Source organism: Nannobrachium achirus (genome assembly GCF_963921795.1).
Source record: "Nannobrachium achirus genome assembly, chromosome: 22".
Taxonomy (NCBI): Eukaryota; Metazoa; Chordata; class Actinopteri; order Myctophiformes; family Myctophidae; genus Nannobrachium; species Nannobrachium achirus.
The window spans coordinates 10,088,026-10,114,009 of record NC_137829.1 but is presented as its reverse complement, the minus strand read 5'-3'; the positions used below and the strand labels follow the sequence as shown (position 1 = coordinate 10,114,009).

At 43.6% G+C, this 25,984-nt stretch overlaps 2 protein-coding genes across 2 annotated transcripts in view; one reads left to right on the top strand and one right to left on the bottom strand.

The window, feature by feature from the left end:
- The window catches only part of aff3 (AF4/FMR2 family, member 3), a gene marked incomplete at its 5' end in the record, with an annotated part of 44,972 nt that extends 32,244 nt beyond the window's left edge, over window positions 1-12,728 (bottom strand). The window contains 2 exons of the mRNA XM_080753557.1: window positions 11,853-12,298; window positions 12,403-12,728. Coding sequence (XP_080609683.1) covers window positions 11,853-12,298; window positions 12,403-12,728 — 772 coding nt within the window. The remainder of the gene's footprint in view (window positions 1-11,852; window positions 12,299-12,402) is intronic.
- arhgef7a (Rho guanine nucleotide exchange factor (GEF) 7a) overlaps window positions 1-25,984 on the top strand; it is a 40,095-nt gene that overhangs the window by 1,693 nt on the left and 12,418 nt on the right. The window contains exons 2-11 of the mRNA XM_080752987.1: window positions 15,353-15,437; window positions 15,593-15,726; window positions 18,598-18,799; window positions 20,719-20,807; window positions 21,485-21,579; window positions 22,201-22,296; window positions 22,516-22,638; window positions 23,414-23,552; window positions 24,623-24,682; window positions 24,790-24,936. Of these exons, the coding sequence (XP_080609113.1) occupies window positions 18,601-18,799; window positions 20,719-20,807; window positions 21,485-21,579; window positions 22,201-22,296; window positions 22,516-22,638; window positions 23,414-23,552; window positions 24,623-24,682; window positions 24,790-24,936 (948 nt within the window). The 5' untranslated portion in view covers window positions 15,353-15,437; window positions 15,593-15,726; window positions 18,598-18,600. The remainder of the gene's footprint in view (window positions 1-15,352; window positions 15,438-15,592; window positions 15,727-18,597; window positions 18,800-20,718; window positions 20,808-21,484; window positions 21,580-22,200; window positions 22,297-22,515; window positions 22,639-23,413; window positions 23,553-24,622; window positions 24,683-24,789; window positions 24,937-25,984) is intronic.

Below are 25,984 nucleotides of genomic sequence, written 5' to 3'. Positions count from 1 at the left end.
GTTAATTTCATGCCGGGAACACATTTTTGTGTAGTACAGTACATGTACAGTATGTAGCAACATACTTGTTTTTGTAATTTTTGAATAATATTTGACGTTTTTCCAGAAAACTTATGTCAGGCCTAAATGGGTTAATAAAAATCCACCATAGACATGTTATGAGCTACTTTCTGTCAATAAATTCCTTTCAGGTGTTTATTTGTGTTGGAGTTTGGAAGCACTCGTTTTCCATGACCCAACGTCCTGCTGCCTCCTGCATTGTGTGCAATTTAGAAACAGTACCATGCAAAACTGTCAGGTGGTACGCAGGACCATTGAGTGATTTCCAACAAGCGCTTCCAAAATCAAACACTTCCGTTTTCCGCACAGCTGCCATCTTGGTGAGTTTAACATTGTTTAATACAATCAGATAGGACTATATAGACCAGAGGTTCTCAAACGTTTTTATACCACAACCCCATATATTATGAGGGTTTCTTTTTGGCGACCTCATCAATCATCGACCTGAAGCATAGAACCATCAAAGTGTGTTTCTCCATCGTGGCTGGGCTTCTAGGCTGCCTGCACAGCAATGTCACGTTGCGATCTGTATTGAACTAAGTTTGTTGACTAAAATGCAGATTCTGGGGTCTTGGTTTCTCTGCTGGTACATACAACAGATACAGGGTTCCCTGACAGTGCTTTTTTTGTGTGTTTTTGTGCGCATGTGCATGCACACGCTGTTGGATGAATCAAGGCGTCAAGTTGCCGTCTTCGACTTCCTCTTCCCGTTTGTCGCTCCAAGTCGCCAACCCGGTTGCTTTAAAAAAAGTTGCCAATGCGCGACCCCACTTTGGATCACGACCCATAGTTTGAGAACCGCTGATGTAGACTTTGCAGTAGATTGCATTATAAAGACTAAAACTGTACAAGACAGAAGACACATGCATAGGCTGCTACTACAAGTTGTCATCATGCTCATACAGTGGTCAGTAGCTGAACTTCTCTTTGGCGCGCGCGCGCGTGCGTGCGTGCGTGCGTGTGTGTCAGTGTGCGTGTCTGTGGGTGTGCGAACCGGACATTGGAGGATTACACTACAGTAGTTTGGGACATGGCATTCCTCCCACTTACCATCTGTAGAGAATGGCAGATATGGACCTTCTCCAGAGCCCACTGCTGGCTCTATCTCCAGTTAGCTTGGTCTGCAGAGATAGAGGGATAGGCAGGGAAAAGAAGGGAAGGACATTTAGGACAGGGAGAGCTTTTTCCGTGCTGCCCTGGTTGTTTTAGATGCGTGTGCTGTGCTGGCCGTTGGCCTGATCATTTACACTAAACCGTTTTTATTGTAAAACAGCATTTTTAACCATCTCATATTCTAATTCCACACAATGTTTTATCACCTTGTCAGTAATAATCTCTGTCCATTCTACATGCCTTTAGGATAATGGGCATAAAGGGACACAGACAGATACAGAGATCTCCATATACGGGCATAAAAGGGACACAGACAGACGGATACAGAACTCTCCATATATGGGCATAAAATGGACGCACAAAGACAGATACAGATATCTCCATATATGGGCATAAATGCACACAGGCAAACATATGGTCAAAACTGGACCTATGACAAATGGGGTTTGCATTAAAAGGTAGGGCATTCATTCCCTATTTACATCATTCCCGAGTAGGCCTGGGGCGGTATGGACATTTTGTTACCGCGATTACCGTCTTCCCATTTACCGCCGGTACTGCGGTAATTACCGCACCCCCGTATCTATTAATTAAGGTTCGGCGATAAGCCAAAATATTGCAATCATCTTCCCAAAAGTCGCCTCTCCACAGTGGAGAGGCGACACAGCCTGACTGCCCGAGTTATACTTCTCCGTACAGCACAGCGGGTCTGGCTTTCAAAGGAGCAGATCTACAAGCTCACAACACATCGCATCCGCGACGCGTTCTGAGCTTTTAGATCTGCACTGTCGGGTTACCATAGTAACGTAGGCTAGCTACTTGGGCTTTTCAGACACAAACAGCAGTGTGAACAAACCAGAAGAGGAAGGGTAGTCAGATCGTGTACAGTGATTCTGTAAACTCATGTCACGTCTCAACTCTCAAATCGCAGTGATTGAGTGCTGCTATATACAGGTTTTAGTTACAAGACTTGACAGAAAAGGTTATAAAATCGCCGACGCACGGGGCACAACGTGCGACGCGGTGGAAAAAGTAAATTCGTTTCATTTTCGGTTTTAGTCCACGCGGCCCGCGCTCCGCCAGTAATCCGTATGAATAAAAAAAGATATGCCACAAGCCCACAACACAAGGTATGTATTAACATCCTTGTGTCGAGTGGATTACAGAGAAAGTTTATGCTGCTCCGTCATAGAGTTGTGCTCCGTACTCTACTGCCCTGGCTGTGCACTGTGTGCAGGTCTGTGTCTGAGTGACGCTTCCAACGTGTGGTACACGGCCCAGAGCAGAGCGGCATGGAGCGCATGCGGTCCTCGCTTCTCCGCCGTTTTAAAACTCGCTTGTTTTCCAATAAAAAATAGACCTTTTTTTTTCCTTTTTACCACGGTAAGCACAATGACACCGCGGTAGACCTCGGTATACCGCGGTACGGCGGTGCGGCGGTTACCGCCTCCAACCCTATTCCCGAGTATGCCGGTCCCCGACCTAGACGCTCGGCTGCCCTTCAGGCGGCCGAGTTTCTAGTTGTTTTAATGCTTACCATTGCTGCCAACGGTCACGTGCAACCGCAGGTATACTTGGGTAAATGTGTTGAGCCTGCTGAAAATAAAGCAGAATAAGAATCATCACATGCCTATGATCACAAGCCCCTCCTACAGCATATACCCTGCTTTAACATCATTATCTATCTATAAATGCGAGAAGTCTCTGCGTGTGTGTTTGTAATCCGTGTATCTCGAGAACCGTTCGTCCCACCGGCTTCAGATTCGGCACGCGCGCTCCCCGCCGCGGCACGGAGTGCAGTGCCGGGCCTCGACCCGACCCGACGCGCGGTTTTCCCTAACCGGCGCGAAACGTTCGGAATCTCCTTATGCGGGGCTGATTGTTGACATCAGGCTGTTCCGGAGGAAATCGGCGCAAAATCGGTCATTGTGACATCACTGCAGTGCCGGGCGCAAGCGCTGACTCATTGTGACATCACTGCAGTGCCGGGCCTTGCCTCGACCCGACAGATATCTCCGTATATGGGCATAAGACTGAGAACGCCATATATGGGCATATGGGCAGATACAGAGATCTCCATACAGTATATGGGCATATATAGACAGATATCTCCGTATATAGGCATAAAAGGGACACATACTGATACAGAGATCTCCATATATGGGCATATGGGCAGATACAGGGGCCTAGACCCGACAGATATCTCCGTATACTGAGAACTCCATATATGGGCATCTTGCCTCGACCCGACAGATATCTCCGTATATGGGCACTCCATATATGGGCATATGGGCAGATACAGAGATCTCCATACAGTATATGGGCATATATAGACAGATATCTCCGTATATAGGCATAAAAGGGACACAGACTGATACAGAGATCTCCATATATGGGCATATGGGCAGATACGGGGGCCTAGACCCGACAGATATCTCCGTATACTGAGAATTCCATATATGGGCATCTTGCCTCGACCCGACAGATATCTCCGTATATGGGCATAAGACTGAGAATAAATGCGAGAAGTCTCTGCGTGTGTGTTTGTAATCCGTGTATCTCGAGAACCGTTCGTCCCACCGGCTTCAGATTCGGCACGCGCGCTCCCCGCCGCGGCACGGAGTGCAGTGCCGGGCCTCGACCCGACCCGACGCGCGGTTTTCCCTAACCGGCGCGAAACGTTCGGAATCTCCTTATGCGGGGCTGATTGTTGACATCAGGCTGTTCCGGAGGAAATCGGCGCAAAATCGGTCATTGTGACATCACTGCAGTGCCGGGCGCAAGCGCTGACTCATTGTGACATCACTGCAGTGCCGGGCCTTGCCTCGACCCGACAGATATCTCCGTATATGGGCATAAGACTGAGAACTCCATATATGGGCATATGGGCAGATACAGAGATCTCCATACAGTATATGGGCATATATAGACAGATATCTCCGTATATAGGCATAAAAGGGACACATACTGATACAGAGATCTCCATATATGGGCATATGGGCAGATACAGGGGCCTAGACCCGACAGATATCTCCGTATACTGAGAACTCCATATATGGGCATCTTGCCTCGACCCGACAGATATCTCCGTATATGGGCACTCCATATATGGGCATATGGGCAGATACAGAGATCTCCATACAGTATATGGGCATATATAGACAGATATCTCCGTATATAGGCATAAAAGGGACACAGACTGATACAGAGATCTCCATATATGGGCATATGGGCAGATACAGGGGCCTAGACCCGACAGATATCTCCGTATACTGAGAATTCCATATATGGGCATCTTGCCTCGACCCGACAGATATCTCCGTATATGGGCATAAGACTGAGAACTCCATATATGGGCATATGGGCAGATACAGAGATCTCCATACAGTATATGGGCATATATAGACAGATATCTCCGTATATCTATCTATAAATGCGAGAAGTCTCTGCGTGTGTGTCTGTAATCCGCGTATCTCGAGAACCGTTCGTCCCACCGGCTTCAGATTCGGCACGCGCGTTCCCCGCCGCGGCACGGAGTGCAGTGCCGGGCCTCGACCCGACCCGACGCACGGTTTTCCCGAACCGGTGCGAAACGTTCGGAATCTCCTTATGCGGGCTGATTGTTGACATCAGGCTTTTCCGGAGGAAATCAGCGCAAGCGCTGACTCATTGTGACATCACTTCATAAAAGGCTCTGACATCACGTACGCCACATGAGTCAACAAAAAATGGACGCATAGTGCAGTGCTCGGCCTCGACCCGACCCGATACACGATTTTCTGGAACCAGCACGAAAGGTTCGGATTCTGATGTCTGACATCAGCATTTTCCGGAACTGGCACTGTGTCTGCATAGATCTCCATATATGGGCATAAAATGGATGCAGACAGACAGATACATATATCTCCATATATGGACATAAATGGACACAGGCAAACAGATGGTCAAAGATCTCCATATATGGGCATAAAGTGGACGCAGACAGACAGATACAGATATCTCCATATATGGGCATAAATGGACACAGGCAAACAGATGGTCAAAACGGGTCCCATGACAACAGGTATAATGGGGTTTGCATTAACCCATTTAGGCCTAACCTATAGTTAGGCCCAAATCAGAAATTAGCCTACAAAAACAAATATGTTGCTACATACTGTACATGTACTGTAAGCCCCTCCCATACACTAAAATGTGTACCCGGCCTGAATGGGTTAAAGGGGGAAACGGCACTGTGTCTGCAACACAGTCGGAGGCACAGACAGATACTCCATATATGGGCATAAATGGACACAGGCAAACAGATGGTCAAAACGGGTCCTATGACAACAGGTATAATGGGGTTTGCATTATGGGCATAAAGTGGACACAGACAGACAGATACAGATATCTCCATATATGGGCATAAATGGACACAGGCAAACAGATGGTCAAAACGGGTCCTATGACAACAGGTATAATGGGGTTTGCATTAAAGGGGGAAACGGCACTGTGTCTGCAACACAGTCGGAGGCACAGACATATACTCCATATATGGGCATAAATGGACACAGGCAAACAGATGGTCAAAACGGGTCCTATGACAACAGGTATAATGGGGTTTGCATTAAAGGGGGAACCAGCACATGTGTCTGCAACACAGATACAGAGATCTCCATATATGGGCATAAAATGGACGCAGATAGACAGATAACTCCATATATGGGCATAAAATGGACCCAGAACTATATCTGCAGTGATCTCCATATATGGACATAAAATGGACGCCGACAGACAGACAGATACAGATATCTCCATATATGGGCATAAATGGACACAGATGGTCAAAACGGGTCCTATGACAACAGTATAATGGGATTTGCATTAAAGGGCGGGGCATTCATTCCCTATTTACATCGTTCCCGAGTTGGCCAGGTCGCCGACTAGACGCTGGGCCGCCCAAAGGGCGGCCCAGCTTCTAGTAACATAAATTGGACCATATTTTCACAAAACACATATCATTGTGATTGAAACGTGGCTTTAAACTAGCAACAGGAACCATAAAGTATTTATGACAATGTTTATTAAGGTAAGAAAATGAAGTGTAAAAGTTCGGGGGAAATGAATGGAATCCTATGGAGAACATGTTGCTTTTGGTACCAGAACAGCGCAACTAGCTAGCGTCCCATCATAAAAACTTTAAGTTCCGTGTTTACTTCATTTTAAATCCGGACAACTGGACCCCTGGGTTGAATGTGTCGGCATTGCTAGGTGAAAACGTAGCAAAGGGCTATGTGTTTTCGAAACCTCTTTGTGTGGATGTAAACTATCCACAGGATAGTTGGACAGAATGGACACTTAAGCAGCTGGATTTTTGTTTGATTTCCAATGACTTTACCACTAATTCCTTTGCCAACAGGAAGTGATGCTATAGTATTCCCATCATCAATTCTTTGGCAAAGAGATTAGTTAGAGAGTGAAAAAAAGTACTTTATTTCCAGGTCCGTTAACCAGTTACAGAGGCTTTAAATGGTACCGGATATGCAGCTCGGCAAATAAAAGGTGAATTGATCCCAGTGCACGACGGAGGATCATTTCACGTTAAATTTAAATCTCCACGATACAATTATCGTGAGTGTTTTTTTATAACGATAAACGATAATGTTCAATGCCCAAAACATGATTAAACTGTAAATGCTAACATGGTTATATCATGTTCTATTCATTGGAAAACAGAATTTGATATCTGGGATGTGCTAAATATTAGGCACCATCTACCTTTTTCTTTTTGGGGTCTATGTGTGTTCCGTTTCCATGGTAACACTCAGTGTACTGTTAATTCATGGATACTGGGATGCTTGAAATCAGCTATAATCACCACATTCTGAATATGACAACAACTTGGATATGGGCTCGTATTCTGTTGACTCTAGTCTATGCACATAAAGCATGCTTATTTATTCACTCTCGACGAGTGCAATCTTGTATCAGAATATCATCTTGTTATATCGTGCTGAGTCACCAGAGGGTTATTGTCTTGTGAGCCTACTCTGAGGGAACATTCTCTTACTGCGATGCTCTAAGTGACGTGACAGGCATCTGCATTGTCAGCATGTTCATTATCTGCATACATAAATGTTTAATTTGACTTCAGTCATGTTTCTCACTATAACAGTGGATAATTTGCCAATGGAAATGCCTTAAAATGGCCTGAAAGGTGGAAGAGGTCCGATTCTTGCAGAGAGATCTGACAGAGAGATGGTAGAGAGCATGCATGTTCTCAGGGCCTATAGTGACCACATATTATACACACATAGTGTACAATATTGGCCAACTTAGTCTTGTCCCATATTTTGGCGAAACAGTTCATCCTAATTGTACGATCAACGGCCAATGTATTCCATTGTAGACTCTGACAGGGTCTGAAATTGTGCACCATGTTTGTTCAGTGTGAATGGTTCTACCGACGATAGTCAATCTGAGACTGTTATAAGAGCTACCAACATGCTAAAAATAAGGTGAAGGTCATTGTGTTAACATAAACTTCGACGTAATTGTTAGCGGAAAGAATAAGGTCATATTTGTACACGTTTCTTACATGGGGTGTCAGTCAATTGCTCTCTATTAGTCTTATTTGCAGACAGACAGACAGACAGACAGACAGACAGACAGACAGTTTAATGAAAAACAGCTGTGGCCAGCTTCCTTTGGAGAATTCCAAATCTTCCTCCTTGTTTTATTGAGGTACAATATTGCCCCAGCATACGGCACGAGGCAGAGCCTACGCTGACGTAGGTCATAGTCTTTTTGCACAATGTGACAGGTAGACTCAATTCAACTTGCACCGTCCGTCTTGGTGGATTATCAAGATTTACCATTTCCCATCACATGTAATGAACTTCATCTCAATACCTAATCAGAATGAGTACCACAGCATTCAGTGTGTGTCTGTCTGTCTGTCCATCTTTAACTCCACGTTCAGCAGTTGTTCAATTGTCTAAAAAACATAATCAAATCAATAACTCATCTGCCTAGCTGACCATCTACCTTTCCACCTTCAGATGTGTCTCTACTTCTCATGAAATATTGGCCTGTAGGCGGTGCAGGGACGGACTGGGGCACCACACAGTAGGCGGTGCAGGGCCGGACTGGGGCACTGGCCACCAAAACCATATAAGCATTAGGGGCACTTGGAGAGGTGGGCACTAGGGACATGTGGCCACTTGGAGAGGTGGGCACCTGGACAACTGGGCACTAGGGACATGTGGGCACTTTTTTTTTTAATTATTATTTTTTTTCTAAAGTTTTTCCCCCAAAAATGTTTTAATCGCTTGTTCGTTATAAGCGTCAATGTTTTCCAAATGTGAGAGGACCGGGGTGTGTGTGTGTGTGTGTGTGTGTGTCTGTGTCGGGGACGAGTGAATGTCTGTGTTGCATGCATGGATCGCAGATTCGCATGCATGCGGCGCTAGTCAGGTCCGCGGACTACTGGTTGAGAAACACTGCTGGACTGGTCTGATGCACGCGTCATAGCAGTGCGCGCTGAATGGATGTGTTTTGTTTACCTCCTGCCTCTGCATACATGCTTGACACAAAAGCTCACTTATTTAATGGCAACGTCGCCTCGTGTGCAGTGATTTTGTCAAGATTGATAATAAAACACGACACAAAATAAATACACTACTCGCCGTTAATGCGACACACCCGTGGACGCGGTCGGGGAGGGAGGGAGAGCGAGCCAGCGAGGCAGACCAAACAAAGCTCCACATTTGATACTCTAGCCTGGAGTGCCAGCCTGAGCGCTCCCACTACGGAACGGTTCCATGGACTTTGTCACTCCGCTTCTAGTCTCTAGAGAACAGACTCCATACTAACGCAAGGAAGGAATTGTTTATTATAATTATTATTAGGGCTTTAATGCAAGTTCTGGTGGGTGCTGCTGCAAGTTGTGTTGCTTAAAGTAATGCGCCATTGTGGTCTCCTCTCAGCTGCATCTTAGCGGGGGGAAAATCGACGCGTCGATTTCCGGCCGCGACACGTCGATTTGCAAATAATGCATCGATTAACATCCCTAATAACAACTGGGTACTAGGGACATGTGGGCACTTGGAGAGGTGGGCACCTGGAATACTCGGCAGTAGGGACATGTGGCTACTTGGAGAGGTGGGCACCTGGACAACTGGGTACTAGGGACATGGGCAAGAACTGACAGATACAGATCTCCATATATGGCCATATCAGTTGGATCACTGCTGCAGCGTAACTGTGCGCGCCTGCACATCGGCTGCGATCTCTAGATGTAAGCGGCCTGAAGGGCCGCGAAACTTCTACATTAGATTGTGGCCCAGTCAGTACTATTGTTCATGTTAGTATGTCTTTGCCAGGATATTAAACCAGGTTGATGTGAGATGGAATTTGTTTTCTTTTAGCCGCAATACACATGCAGTCAAACACCAACTGATAGTATTTACCATTGTTGTTTAGGGTACTATTCTTCACATGTATTTGAATATACCATTAATCGTTTAATGCCAAAGGGTCTGTGAATTAATTAATTTATTCAGATGATTTTTGAAAGTGACAAAAATAATCAACATCAGTGGATGTTTAACACATATGGTGCCAACCCCGAGTTTCCCGAGTTTGTATTGGTACTACCGCTGTGCCAACCCCGAGTTTCCCGAGTTTGGGCCGTTTTTGGACCTCCAGAAATGTGTTAGGCATGATCGCGATCGCGAAATTGCATGTTTAACCCCCATACCAACCCATTCTTTCAAACATGGCAGCCATGTTTGTTTACATCTGAAGAAAACATAATGGCTCATAAATCATGAATGCCTGAACGGATTTCCAAGCGGATTTTTTTGTTTGAAAGCTGTGAACAGCATCTACACACGTGGTGCATCATCTAGGCATGGGCGTGCACAATCCGTGCACTATAAATTACATGGAGGTCTATGGAGACCATGGCATCGCGGGACATTGAAGAGAATAAATCATTGCAACATAAGTGTTAACATGGAATATCAAACCCACAAAAATAATGATTATTTCATAGCAAGACAAAATGGTGCCAAAACCACATTTTCCCCATGAAATGAATTAAATGAAGGAGAACAAGTATAGTAAAACAAGTATTACATAATAATCGTCATAATATTTTCCATGTTGGAACAATGTTCATATATCTTCAAACCTTTAAAAAAATAGTGGAAATAGCCGATCTACAAGCTAAAAAAAACTAGTCGACTCGAGGTCACACAACTCTGCACTAGCTGATCGGATTGATTTCATCACATGTAAACACTTGATCCGAAAACCTTCAATTGGGTTTATTTTAATGGAATGGAAATTCAATTTGAATAAGGGGGCCATAACTCAGGGGTAGAGAGAACCCGTTATTAGAGAACGAAGGGTTCCCTGTTGGATCCGGGCTCCCCCTGAGTGAATGTCGAAGAGTCCTTGAGCAAGACTCTGAACCCCTAGTTGCTCCCGGTGAGCGGGTTGGTGCCTTACATGGTTTCCTCTGCCATCGGTGTCTGAATGTTAGTGTAAAGGGGTGAATGTGAATGTAATGCACAATCTATTATTATTATGTTATGTAAAGCGAATGTGAATGTAATGCACAGCACAATCTATTATTATTATGTTTTGTAAAGCGCCTTGGATAAAAAGCACTATATAAATGCACCATTTACCATTTAATAGCCTCGGGATCCAGACTTTTCAAGACAGAAAAGCCTGGGATAAAGCCTGGGATAGCGCCCTTGTAACTGTGGCTCACAACATTTTAATTGTATATAAAATATATGTAGCTGTTCAGATATCCTATTTTACATCAGTAATGAGTATTGTTCATGTGAATTGGTTTGTATAGGTTTATCCATTATCATTATAAAATCGCTATGATTTATCATAGTTTTCCACCGCGGATCACTTCCTCTTCCTCATTTACTCAAAGCGTACAGCAGCAGGAGTCATGTCCCCCGCCACGTCCATTCCGAGGAGCTGATGAGATCTGTCGGCGCCATAGAATGTCCGCGTTCGGTTAGACTAACGATTTACCAATAAAAGACTTCATGTAATCGCAGCTGTCTCCTTCATACAACCAATCCAGTCCAGCATAGACAGGCTGGATGAACGTGGTGTGGACTCAGTGGAGGAGAATCATGGTGTCAGAAACTTCATAGAAGGACAGAGTACCTGCACTGTGATCCAGGTACACCCCTACTCTGGAGGGCGCAGCACCCGGGATTTTATCCAAAGAGTTTATGTGTTTGAAAATATAACCACATGGCCCACACCGTAAAGACCAGCCATTGTCACTTTATCCAAAATGAGGGCTGATATCTTTGTATGAGACAACTATGTCAGCAATCTTTCCACTCCAGTCTACCTCCCAGTAACGGCGTCCAGTCAGACCCTCTCGAGCCCATGCAATGATTGTCTGTGGCATAAGAGGATATGATGGTACTTCAGTTACTTTTCTGTTCCCTTAATACTGGGGCAGATCTTGCTCTTCTGTGTATGGAGGCATTGGAACTGCATATTGTAAGAACTCAGCTCTGGTCGTGGGTTCAAGCCACAAGAGTCATGTTGAGGTGTCCTTGAACCGCTGACCGCTCCCCGTGTGTGCACTGGGGCTGAAGGCTGCTCTTAAAACGATGCGTTAAAGCAATCACCAAGAAAAGGATCCCTACCCTGTGCCCGACGACGCCGGGACCCAGGGCCCGGCGGGGTCGACCGCAAAACGTCCACTCCGTTCACCGCCTCCCAGACACTTGTCCCTTCCTCCCGGAGAGCGTCCTCCAGTTTGTCCCTGGCCTTTGCCGCCGCCCCAGTTACGTCTTCAAAGGATATCTGAGGACAGTCATCGCTGCTCACCGGGCGCGCAGATTCGCTGATCCATGAGAGGGAGCTGTAGCTGCGTAGAAAATGCACGTGATCCTCCGCGTGCGAGAGTTGCTCCAGCTCGGCATCTCTCCCCTCCAGTTCGATGACCTCCTGCTCCACGCACTTAATCTGTTCTTCAGTGAGACTCACTTCGCGTTTCTGCCGGTCCCTGATCAGCTCCCTCGCCCCAGTTCGTCCTCTCTTGGCGGAGGCGGTGAGCTTGGCGAAGAAAGCGTCGCTGCGCTCCGCCGCTCTGTCGGCAGAGTGATTGATGTTCCTTATCTCCCACGGAGCACCCTCGCGTCTCTCTCCCTCTCCTGGATTCTCTGCCGGATGTTCTGCAGGCTCGCCGCCAACCCTTTCTGTCTCTCAGCGCGCTCTGCTGCCGCCGAGACGACCTCATGACCTTTGTGTTCCTCCTCGGAGCACCGGGAACAGATGCACTGCTGATCGATACGGCAGAAAAGTGTCCTCACCTCATCGTGGCGAGGGCAGACATTCTCCCCGAGCTCGCCGGATGCTTTGACCAGCTTGTGGGCCTGCAAGGCGGGAGATCGGTAGTGCTGCAGGAGGTGAGCGTCGCAGTAAGAGACCCGACACTGGAGACACGTCTTGACGGCTTTCAGTTTTCTCCGAGAGCAGAAGTCACAGGCCACATCTCCAGGTTGCTGCTGCTGCGCCATTTTACTGCTCGCACCCCCCCCCCCCCCCTTCCTGATATTCCCTCAGTAAATTGTATGGTTCAACGTTTTAATCTTAAATTAGAGTCAGCTCTGGATATAGTGGCTCCTATGAAAACTAAAAAGAAACATAACTCCAAAGTAACAACCTGGATAAATATACGCTCACTCAAGAAACAATGTCACAGAGCGAGCTTGGAGAAAGAATTACTAACTAACTATCCACCTAGATAGTTTTAAGAAGTCAACAGCCGCCTACAATAAAGCCATGCGTCTGGCTAGGCAGGCCTATTTTTCCGGAATTATTAATGAGAACAAGAACAATGCTTGAGTCTTATTCTCTACCATTGATCGCCTTTATTGACAACAAAATTGCAAACATTCGAGCTGGTATTATGAATAATAAATCTAGGGGCAGCATAGTTACATGTAACACTGTGCAATGCGAAAAAGTTCAACGTTGTTAATGATAAGGGGACCAAAATAGTGCAGTCTGCAGCAACCTTAAGTGACTGAGTCCCTGTGACGATGCAGAGTGTTAAGAACGAGGATCTTTTTCGAATGAGTCCTCACAGAGGACAGAATAACTTTCGGGAGTCCTGGAGGGATATAAGACTGGACTGTTTCTCTTGAAAACAGAACAGCCCCTTCACGCAAACACAAAAACAAACACGCATGCATGCACACTCTCACACACACAACGTACATACATACTCTCCTGGGGCATATATCTAATCAGAGCGGAAGATGAAAGAGACCTATATATCTCACAGTCACTCACCCTCGGTGGCACTGGACCGAGATGAACTAGTCGCTGAAGCCGTGACACAGGAAGAGCGTAGGAGTATAAACACAGCAATCAACAGAGTTAAAATCACTGCCACTGATATTAACTAACAGGGTCCACTGGGCGAGTGCCTGGGCGTACAGAATTAGCCACTTGAAGTTCTTGAACCCTAACGTCCCTATCCTAGAAGACCTGGCGGTGAACATTCTGCGAAAATGGCAGATCTACAAAAGCTCTCAATATGTTGTAACACAAGTGGTGTAAAGTAACTAAGTACATGTACTTAAGTACAATATTTAGGTATTTGTACTTTACTTGAGTATTTCCACAAATACTTTTACTTACATCTGGGATCCAAATACTGTACTTTTACTCCACTACAATTTCTTTTTAAACTTTACTTAATTATAATATTGCAATACACACATTAAGAACTTTAGCCCTATTTTATACCTAGGCATTTTGAAAATAGCCGCAAGCTACAGCTTGCAGATCGGCTTGTATGCGACACGTTGTGAGCTTGCTCCCCATTTATTATACTGCTTATTACAGCTTATTATAGCGGCTACTGAATAAAGACATTTATACATTGACCCAAAAGTAACAACACAAATTTTGGTGGGGTCTCTGGCTACTTACTGATCAACAAATGATTGGTTTAGGAATATGACAAAAAACTAAAAATCTCCATGAATTGAAGGCTTCATCAGTGATGTCATTACGTGCGCATCCCGCATCAAAAACTCATTCAAGTCGCCCAGGGACTCATTCATGTCATGGTCCTGGGGTCCCGGGGATGAGCCTCCATTGGAGTCCATGTTAAAATAATTTACCGCGTCGCTGTAAAAGAAAAACATTTTAAAATTCCACAGACACCACCATTGTTCATGGGTGAAAGCATCCTACTTTACCCTACGTTAACACAAATAAAATCCACGTAGAAAGTCTTAAACAGGCGATAGAAACGTCAATGTTTTGATTCCACTGACGTCCGACGCCATTTTGCGCGCCCGAATTCATTAGGGGCACATGTTTTAGTAGTTTTAGTAGTTCTAAGTTCAAACATTAGCCAAATTGTAAAATAAATATAAGAAATAGGCAAACATTTTGAAAATAGCCGATCTACAAGCTCACAGCGCTCGAAAACATTGTATTGAGGACTCATAAAACTTTTCTGGGACCCATTTGAATGACCACCTGTGGGTCCCGGGACCCATTACATTGAAAACCTAGTAACATCACTGCTTCATGGTGTGTGTAATTGAAAATGTTTAAAATGTTTTCAAAAACATTCTTTTTGAAAGAACCGTATAGCTGTAAATTACATTGTGTTTGTTTACATGGATACAATGTTAGATACATCAAGAAAATTAAACAACACAATGCAGATTGATAGTCTTTGATTAGACCATGCCACAACGGTTATGTTATTGACAGACAGACAGTGGTTATGTTAGAGTTCAGCGGTCATTGCTGAAAAATAACAGACCAATGAAGTTATTGACTAATCGGAATCATTCAACCAAGCCATGTAATCGTTGTAGTTGCAGTCTGTCTTTTATAGTTGCTGCTTCCGTACCATAAACAGATACCGAAAGACGTCTTTCGTTGGAACTATCAATGCATTTCACTCGTTGCTACAGTCAAGATAACGAGGATTATCGATTGGCTGCTCACCACTAGCGTGTGTGTCCAACTGATGACACAGCTTTAGAACTCTGGAATTGTTAACGATTTTCAGAAGGGTAATTCACTTGCCAATGACCTTCTGGCACACATGCTGATGCGCTCTCACTTTCTCTCTCTGTCTCTCCCCCCTCCCTCTGTCTCTCTCCCTCAGCCGTTTGAGGCCAGTGACCTCCTCCTGGGGCTAAACTTCTCAAAGGTGCTGAGCTGTCTGGTAGCTCTGAACAAAGTAACTGCAGGTGAGTGAAAAGTGTGTAGTATGTGGAGATGGAATCTTCTTGTGCCTGTATTGAAACGCCGGCTCAGAGTGAGCCTCGCGGCTGTGTTTGACTGAGGGGGCAGTGACAGTGAGTGCTAGACTGAGTATATTTATATCCTGCCCTCCCTGCTACAGACATCGGCGTGGGCAGCGACTCTGTGTGTGCTCGTCACTCCTCGGCTCATCGTATCAAGTCCTTCGAGTCCCTGTCCTCGCAGTCTTCCCTGGGACGATCATCTAAGCTGCTGCAGAACCAATTCCGCAGTCTGGTAAGGCAAACGTGCACCGCTACAGTGGCAACTCGGATTTGCAGTATTACCATATCAACCTGCTTAGTATCTGAGAAGTGTCTAGCCCTTGAATGAGATGTCCTCTGGATGATATTGACACAATTACTTTTATAGCTGTCCAAAATATGACGACTATATTAGGCTTACTGCTAATCTCATGGTCTTGGCTTACAAACAATGATATGTTTGAGGTTGAAATCCTGTGTTTTCAAAATCATAAGTAATTCATATCAGGTCATGGATGTATTTTTTATCTTAAAGGGAGAAAGTGACAACTACGTTTACATGGACCCTAATATTCCACTCAAAATGGTAGCCCAATCAGAATAAAAAATGGCTTGGGAAGAGTCTGATCTGGTAGGAATTTTCAATTCGATCGATAGAAGGGATACCAGGATTTGTCAATTCACAAATTATTTTCTGCAGGCACTTAACTCACTTGCTGCCATTTAACAATACCTTCGTACTCCAATCCTGCCATGAGTCTCCATAGACTTCCATGTAATCAGTAGTGCACGGATAATGCACACCCATGCCTAGATCATGCACCACGTGTGTCCACATTGCTCACAGCTTTCAAACAAAAAAATCAGAATGGAAATCCGTTCAGGCATTCATGAGTTAACAGCCACTATGTTTTCCTATAATGTAAACAAAAATGGCTGCCATGCTTGAAAGATGGGGTTGCTATGGGGGTTAAACATGCGATTTCGCGATCGCTATCATGCCTACTATCGTTTTTGGGGTCAAAAATTTTTCTTTTTTCAAAATTCTCGGGTTCCTCGGGCATGGCAGGGAGGTACATCGCGAAATTCTCGGGTTCCTCGTTTTTGGCAGCAAATGAGTTAAGATGGCCATCCATCCGTAAATGTTTTTATTCCGAAGTGACCCTGGGACAATTATATACCTGGAAATGAGTGGATTGATGCCAGGCAATATTCAAATATATACTTATGTATATTCTGGGGTGCACATGCGCGGTCCAAATAAATGTTGCGTCGCAAATCAAACGAAATGAAGCGCTTTCATGCACTGCCGATGGTCCCAATTTTATTTTTTATAGTGTCAGTTACTAGCTCTGGTGTCACCTACTGCATGTACTTCTTGTAAGTAGACTTACAAATAAAACTGATTTGTCAAACTGTTGTTGACTAATCATTGACTTTAGAGGAAGTCCGTTTGCTGCCTTATATTTGCTAGCGGAACACAGTTACCAAGCTGCCATGACTAATGATGCCCTGGGCCCCATGGGGATTAAACACAAGATTTTAGCCAAAGTTCATGATATGAAAACCATGCATCTGTGACTTAAACATTGCAAACACTTTGGAATTACGTTAAACTCTTAGAACTACCTCCGCAGCATGTGAGTAGTTCATTTTCATTTCATTCGTCACATGCTGGTTGATGTAACGTTGTGGTAGAGGAGAGAAGCCTGCTCAGAGCTGTAGCTCCAATAAAACGCTTACTGTGCAATTACCGTTTGCAGTATTGCCGCCTTCTATTAGTGACTACTGGATGTGCACAGCATATCTATCTATTTGATACAGTTGGTTGGTCTGCAGTCTGATAGATCTTCGTCAATTAATAAAGCTGTCTGCCGTCCGTCACATGTAGTTCTCTTATCTATTCATTGCTTTTAAATGCGCCCAAATATTCATATGGCTCTTGTTTTACATAACTATGCAATGTGCAGCACTGAAACGCTTGCATTGTAGTGTCCTATTAACTCATTGCATGCCAGGCCCGATAGTCCCGAGATTATTTTAATGTATTTCCCTGCCAGGCCCGATAGTCCCGAGAATTTCCGCCATTTTGAAGAAAAAAAAAATCTTTTTTCAAAAAAAATGTTTTTTCAAAAAAAATTTGGGACCCCAAAAAATGTAGTAGGCATGATAGAAATCGCGAAATTGCATGTTTAACCCCCATAGCAACCCCATCTATCAAACATGGCAGCCATCTTTGTTTACATTTTAGGAAAACATAATGGCTTGTATCTCATGAATGCCTGAACGGATTTCCATTCAGATTATTTTGTTTGAAAGCTGTGAACAATGTGGACACACGTGGTGCATTATCTAGGCATGGGTGTGCATGATCCGTGCACTATGAATTACATGGAAGTCTATGGAGACCATTGGCACCATAGAGTACGAAGGTATTGTTAAATGGCGGGGAATGTGTTAAACACAATCCTATGTAAAACACAACGTCAAATATTCAGCAGATTTTTAGGGTGCACACCATGTAGCCCAGGGGTCACAGAGGTAATATGCAACCCATCTATCAGTCCTAGAATTTGGGGGATGTGATGCACTGCCTTGAACTTTCTGGTTTCTGTTTTTTTGATGGTCCTCTTCTGGATCGCAAATTGATTTTGAGTTCATTAAGAGGAACTAAATATAATGTAATACATGAATGAATAGCATAATACTGTTATGTCATACGCCTCACAAAAATACAACGTACTCTGTAATGAATGCAGCTCTTTGAGTTGTTTAACACACTCTTGCTTTGGGCAGGGATTTACAAGGGTATTGTTTGTCTGCAACATTGACACATGATATTCGTTTGCAAAGTGAGTGCATGCCATAAAATAATTGTCTGTCAAACCCACGCCTTTCTCTCTCTCCCTGTCTCTCTCTCTCTCTTGCTCTATCTTTCTCTCTCTGTTCTCACCGGGCAAATGCGTAAGTTCCGTCTTTCTTAACGACTCGAATGGGGTGACCGTCCCACACAGACCGCAGACGGCAGTATACACATGCACGTTTACATCACTCGTCCATTCTCTGCTCTCACACCTCTACTGGTGCTATGTCCTCCACCTCGTCTCCTTTCTCTGTCTGACAGGACATGTCCGAGAACAGTGGGCAGCAGCTGCTGGTGAAGGCCCGCTTTAACTTCCAACAGACCAATGAAGATGAGCTCACCTTCAACAAGGGGGAACTCATCAACGTGACTCGCCAGGAGGAGGGCGGCTGGTGGGAGGGCTCACTCAATGGCAGGACAGGATGGTTCCCCAGTAACTATGTCCGCGAGATCAAAGGCTGTGGTGTGTATCTCCAGTTGTAATAGATCGAGGGTCTTCAACAGGGGGTCCGGGACCCCTAGGGGGTCCCCAGAGTTACTACAGGGGGTCCTCCAAATCTTCCAATCCTTTTTATATTAACAACTTGAACCCTAGTGTCCATATTCTGAAAACTGTAGACAAAAATAGCAGGTCTACAAGCTCACTGCGAGGCGTTGTGAGCTTGTAGATCAGTTATTTTTGGCAAAGAGCTTTGGTGTAGAGGAGAAAAAGAAAAGACTAAGTACAGAGTAAAAGGTCAAGTTTATTATGTATTGACGGCTCAAGTGGTTAAATATCTGAAAACATGAATTGACATGAATCCAAAATACACTGATTGTGCTGTCAAACGATTAAACTGAAAAGGTAGTGGGGTTCCCTGCTTCATCTCTTTCTCTCAACAAAGGGGTCCTTGGCCTGAAAACGTTGAAGACCTCTGACATCGATTCTTAGTTGCATGTGTGAACTGGTCATTGTTTAGAGTTGATGAACATTTGGATATATTTGTTGCTAAAGAACATATGACAGATTCTGTATTTTATTCTAATATATTTGAATAGGGATGTCACAATATTGTCATTATCGTGATATCGCGATATTAACTTTATTTACTCAGATGATTCTGTTGTGTTTGGCTGATGAGCTGAACAACATAGCACAGCTGTTAGCTTGGCTAGCGGCTTTTCTCCCAGTTATGCAAGATATACAATTCCATCATTCCAGCAGTCATATTTACGCCGCATTCATACTTGTTGGCACGCTTGTGTCTTACACAAGGGTTGCAGAGATCTACAAGCTCACATTGCATTGCACTGCTAGTCTGCTACACGTTACAAGCTTATGGGTCGGCTGTTTTGAGTGTGAGTGAGACCCGATACGCCACTAAGAATAAATCAGGCTTTAGTGAAAGTGATAAAGTGACTGAGGCCGGCTTTACACTGCAGTCAAATCCAGCCCAAATCCGATTTGTTGTCAAATCTGATCTTTTGGCCCGAGTTTTCACACAGCATTTGCAAGTGACACAGATCTGATCTGTGCGTTCAGACAGCGTTAGCCCAACGCTGCTCTGCGGCGACATGTATGCTTTGGTTACCGTGGTAACGACGTAGGCGTCATGACATTACGTCACTACGTCGACGCTGGTTGATTACGTTCTGATTACGTTCAGGAAATGCGACATAATAGACCATAGTAAACACACGTTAATATTGTTTTTCTCTCTTCTTTTCTTTACTCTTGTGTTTCGCTCTTCTCTCTCGTTTTCACTGTTTAGCTCACATGTTTTCTCTCTTCTCTTTTGTTTTTCTCATGTGCTCAGTGCGCTGTAATCAAATAGTAAATACTCGCGCTCTGTAATGATGTAATTTACAGCCGCGCTCGGGTCGGGCTGCTGGCGCAGCAAGTGACGCTTGGCCAGTTTTAATGTGACTTGCATGTGACCTGCATATAACTCTATGGGGTGGATGTGGTTGCTGCTTTCAGACTGAGTCAGATGTCCTCAGATATGGATCGGATTTGAAACTACCTCTGGATGTGGTTTTTCAAAATCGGATTTCATGTGACCTGAATGTGACATGTTTAGATTTAGACTATTTAAAAAAAATCGGATTCCACTTTTGAAGTGACTCAGATCTGATTCAGGCTAGATTTCAGTGGCAGTGTAAAGCCGGCCAAAGAGATGGCCTCAATCAAGGGGATTGCATCTCATTTACCACAGTGGGTGGAATTCAGAGATATTAAAGTCACAGCTCATGTTACAGATAATTTGGGTCTTAAAAATATAAAAGAAAAGATAGAAAAGCAATATTTGTATTTCTCTCCATGAAACAAAATACAATTTGAAAGAGATTTGTTAGATTATACAATTTAATAATTAAGACACATTTGTCTCTCTCCTGACACAGACAAACAAGTGTCCCCAAAGTCTGGAACCCTTAAGAGTCCGCCTAAGGGTTTTGACACCACGGCTATCAGCAAGACATACTATAATCTGGTAAGTCTTTTTTTCCTCTCTCGTTTGTTCCTGTAACCACTTTCAACATGGCGTCCCAGTTTTGGTACGTTATTATAGGCCAAAAATGTAATAAATTACAGAATTTATCTTATCAAAAATAGCTGATTTACACAAGGGTTGTATATATACCATTATGATGGATATACTCCTATATAGAATGACTATGTGATTTAATCAGTCTGGAGTCTACGATTTGGATGAACTTGGAGCCCTAGGGCCCTATTTTCACCAAGCTAAACCCTTAACGTCTTTGCCTTTTTTACTATTTTGAAAAACTTTTTTAAATGGTTCAAATAGCTGATCTACAAGCTCACAACGTGTCGGCTACTTGAAGTACTTTAAAATATTTTTCATAATAGTAAAAAAAAAAAGGCTAAGAAGTTTAGGGTTTTAGGGTTTAGCATGGACGACAATATGGCCCCTAGTGTGCAGTTCACAAGACGCTTGGCAGAGATTAGAAATGGAGAAAAGCAAGCAAGCAAGCTGAGTGACACTTCAGCCGCTAGACTGTTGGAAGTGTCACTCAGTCTTGGATGGTACAGTAAAAAAATACTGATTACTATTACTGTAGTTATTACTTCTTATGGTGGTGTAAGATTGTTGTATACTCTGAATTGGGATATTGGTATAATGTTCCTTTCTTTTGTTCATTGAAGGTGTTACAGAACATTCTGGAAACAGAGACAGAGTATTCCAAGGATCTCCAGAGTCTTCTGACCAACTACCTGCGATCTCTTCAGAGCACAGACAAGTACGTCCTAATTCATAAAGAACTGATTTACAAGCTTTTAAATTGCCTCATTTATGAGAATGAGGATAGGGGATCCTGTCCTAACATTCTAATGTTATTCATGAATCGTGATTTTGGCTCGAATAACTATACCCAATATCCTAGTCACTAGTAAATGATCAGTTTAGGAAATGTGATGTTTGTGTCCTTGTATCTTTTTCTAAGTTTATTCATTAATACCCTCGTTTTAATTCATTGTTTTATTTCTTCTTAATTACTAATCTTACTATTTTATCCTTTATACTCTAATTTAGCTCAGAGCCCTCAATTTAAATAAGAACAATATATCAGTTATTGTCAGCTAGCAACAACGTTGCTACCAAAGGTGTTTCGCTGGAGACAGAAGATGGTTCACTGCAGACAGAACATTAAGTATATACGGTAAACCTCAAGCTGACCACCACAGTTCTAGTGGTGTGTGGAATAACTTGGGATGGTTCAAATCAAATGTGTATTAGTATGTGTGCTGGTAAAAAAAAATAGGAACAACTGGCTTGATTGTTAATCATTGAATATGACAAGACTTTTAAATTGCACGCCCTTGTCTCAGTTCTAGTTGTATCCTCTTACTCTCTGCTCCAGGCTGAGTGCTTCAGATGTCGCTCTTATTCTGGGGAACCTGGAGGAGATTAGCACCTTCCAACAAATGCTTGTTCAATCACTGGAGGAGTGCACCAAGTAAGTCCCGCAACTCCCGCCCAAACAATAGATGTCTACTGCAGCAGCCTCTGTGCTCTTTCATAATGGGCACAGGGACACCTACTGTTTTTTCTGTGGTACTACATGTTGTTCTGTGGTCAGGATCTATTTACTGTGGTCTGTTCTATATTGTTATTCGATTTGATCTTATTTGATTGGTGTTTTTTTTAGCAGCTTGTCCCTTTTCATTGTTGTCAGGCTTCCAGAGAACCAGCAAAAGGTTGGAGGTTTCTTTCTTAACCTCATGCCACAGATGAGGGCTCTTTATGTCGGCTACTGCTCCAACCACCCCTCTGCTGTCAACGTGCTCACCCAGCATAGGTACGCTACATACATGCCTCTTTAATTTCTAATACTTTACCTCTGCATACCACAATAGCATCACTCATATTCAGTAGGGCTGCGTGATATTTATGGCTCAAAAGATCATATTTTAATCATGATTGTAAATCACGATTGATGATGATTTTTTATGGCTAGGCTTTGTTGCCTATTGTACAGTGACATTGCTTTGCCCAAATGGCATGTAAAGGCCTCTGATGGATGGAGAGATGTACAAAGTTCTGGTTATTAACCAATATGTTATAGTGTGGAGGAGAGGTGCAACAGCTTGGAGTATAATGAATACATAATTGTGAAACAAAGACTCAAAATTTTCCAGATTCAATTAATTGTTCTAGCCTCCTAACTTACTTAATTCACCCTTTGTCAGCCTTCTGGTTGGTCCCTGCCTGACCAACCAGCAGGCTCTTTCTGCCTTGTTCCGCCTTGTTTATGTTGAATTTGCTAAAACATCATTTTTGGGGAGAGAAAAAAAACATTTAAAACATGCCCAGTCACTATACTGCACCTTAGATGTTCCTTTTTACTGAAACCAAGTTTAAAATTAGAATTGAATACACAGAATAGTAGTGGATGGAGAGAAAGGACTTTTGTCCAACCAAGACAAAGCAACCAATGGGTGCGAAGAGGGGCGGGACCACGGGCGGGACTTGACAAAGGGTCAATTCTTACAAAGTATGACTTTGTTTTATTCCTTTAAAGTTAGAAATCACAACAGGCGATCCGACAAACTCTTTCTCCCTCTCTTCTGCAGTGAGGCACTGGGAGAGTTCATGGAGGGGAGGGGTGCAGTCAGCCCTGGGATTCTTACCCTGACCACAGGCCTCAGCAAACCCTTCATGAGACTCGACAAGTACCCTAACTTACTAAAAGAGCTGGAGAGGCACATGGAGGTGTGTATGCATCTATCTGATTAGTCATTTTCATTAACCACTTGAACTCTAGCGTCCCTGGCCATGCCATAATATGCAAACATTGGGGTGATTAAGGTGATTTTCAAAAGATCGGAATTGGGAGAAGAATATCTGGTTTACTTTTAATATATATACATATACCGGTATATACAAAGATACGTTGTTTCCCCTACCCTGCAGATAGTGTTTTTATAACTGCAATGATTTTTGAATGTTTTTAATTTTTTTGCTTGCAATTTGTTATGTCCATGAATTGAATACCAAGGACTTCTGACGTAAAAAAGACTGTAAAAGGACTTATTTGGGATGCTCCTTTTAGGCAGGGTGTTTAACTGTACTTGTACTGTACTACATTCTTTTTATTGTATTGGCTATCCTTGTACTGTTCTCCTAGCCTGGTTCCAGCCCATAGACCCACCCACTCTCCATTTTTTGTCTCCCTAATCGGGAGATAAGCGACCATCACATCGCATACACAAACTTTAGAAGGCAATCTTAGCCAATCAGGAGGGAATATGGGAAATGGTACAGATCCATGTTGATGACATGACTTTAGAGATACTGTGTACCGCTTTGCGTGATTTCAGGCCAAAATCTGTAGGAGCAGTGTCCAAAAATGTTTTTTTGCAAAAATCGGCCTGATGTTGGCGCTAGAAGAGGGCCATGTGAGAAATCAGGGGCGGAGGTAATTTGGCAGCCAAGGAGCAAAAAAAAAAAAAAAAACTGTGCAAAGTTTGGCTTGGATAGGGGCAACGGTGGCGGAGATAAGAGTTGGGGCAAAAGTGTGACGTGACGTGATGGACAGACAGACAGACAGACAGACTGACTGACTGACAGGGACAGCCGGTGGAGCTTGTCATAGTAACAATGCATTGTGAGCTTGTAGATCTGCTATTCTTCACGGCAAAACAGGAGGGGGCATAATATAGATCCCTGGGGGAATCTGGTCAATGAAGTATAGAGGGTGTCTAAGTGGTTAATGCGTGCTTGGATTATACTGTATGTTGTATAACCTATTTGTTTCTTTTTATTGTTATTTTTCATTCTAGGAGAATCACCCAGATAAACCAGATATCCAGAAGTGCATGGCAACGTTCAAGAACCTATCTGTAAGTCAGTGGGTGCCCAGCGTTCTGTGAGTGAGACGTCAACACATAAATAGACGCCGGGAGCTCTATTCTGAGCAGCTGTTGGCTTGTTTCCCCTGTGCCACTAGGCTCAGTGTCAGGAGGTCAGGAAACGCAAGGAGCTGGAGCTGCAGATTCTGACTGAGTCCATCCGACTGTGGGAGGGCGACGACATCAGGACCATGGGATCTGTGCTCTACATGAGCCAAGCCATGGTCCACTGTCCGGGAGCGGAGGTACAAGCACCATCCATCACCCCTGCTGCTCACTCTAATAGCCCGTAATAGTCACGCACGCCATTTCCGCCCATGGTTCTAACGCTGCTCCTTATTTATTATTAAACGACTCTCTTGAACTTGCAAGCGGCAGTATGCGGGTCTGATCTGTCCAAAATTCCTTGCTTATACTGTCTTGTTACCTACGCACCTGCTTGAGAGGAACTGGGTGTGCAGAAGTCTTCTCTTCACAACCCATGGTTCTAAAAAATAAGTCATTGCTCATTTGCTAAACCCTTTGTACTTTCTAATAATGTATATTTATATTGCATTTTTATCATTCTTTACGATTATTCATTGCTTGGAAATCTTACATTGTATATTATACATTATATATTTAAAAAAAGTTAAACCTTTTGGTTTAAAGTATTGTTTGAGAACTCCACTCATGATAAATGATTTTAGTTTGCCACTGCGTTTGAATTATACAAATGTCATTGTACACAAGTATAGAACGACACAATATGTCAGTGATCAATTTAGAACACTGATATATGATCCTGGATTAAGGTAGAATACATCATTTATTTTGCGAACACCTTTCCCAACATACGTTACCCAACTTTTTTCTGTACGTCACACCTAGAATGACTTCTTGGTGATGACATAACTTCCAGACGTAATCCTCCATTGTGACTGAACAGCACTTTTCCCCTTCAACAGAGAGGCCTTGATTGTAGAATTTCCAAACAGACAGAATCATCCATTGTGACTGAACAACACCTTCCCTGAGGAAGAGGGCTTATTATTAAGACCTCATGCTCTGAATAACTCTGTTATGACTAGGGGCCACCTGTTTCAGACAGAGGTGTTGACTGTTCTATCTCTTATAAACATTTATCATGACAATAACTCTTACAGATGTCCTTTATTATGAGCGAAGAGTACAGCACTGCTTTGGACAGCACTGTGTATTATTACCCATGGGGAAACAACCAACTATCTATCAGAGAAACAGCTGCTAGTTTGTTGAAATAGCCATACAAATTGTTGTTTTGAGTTGGGACCC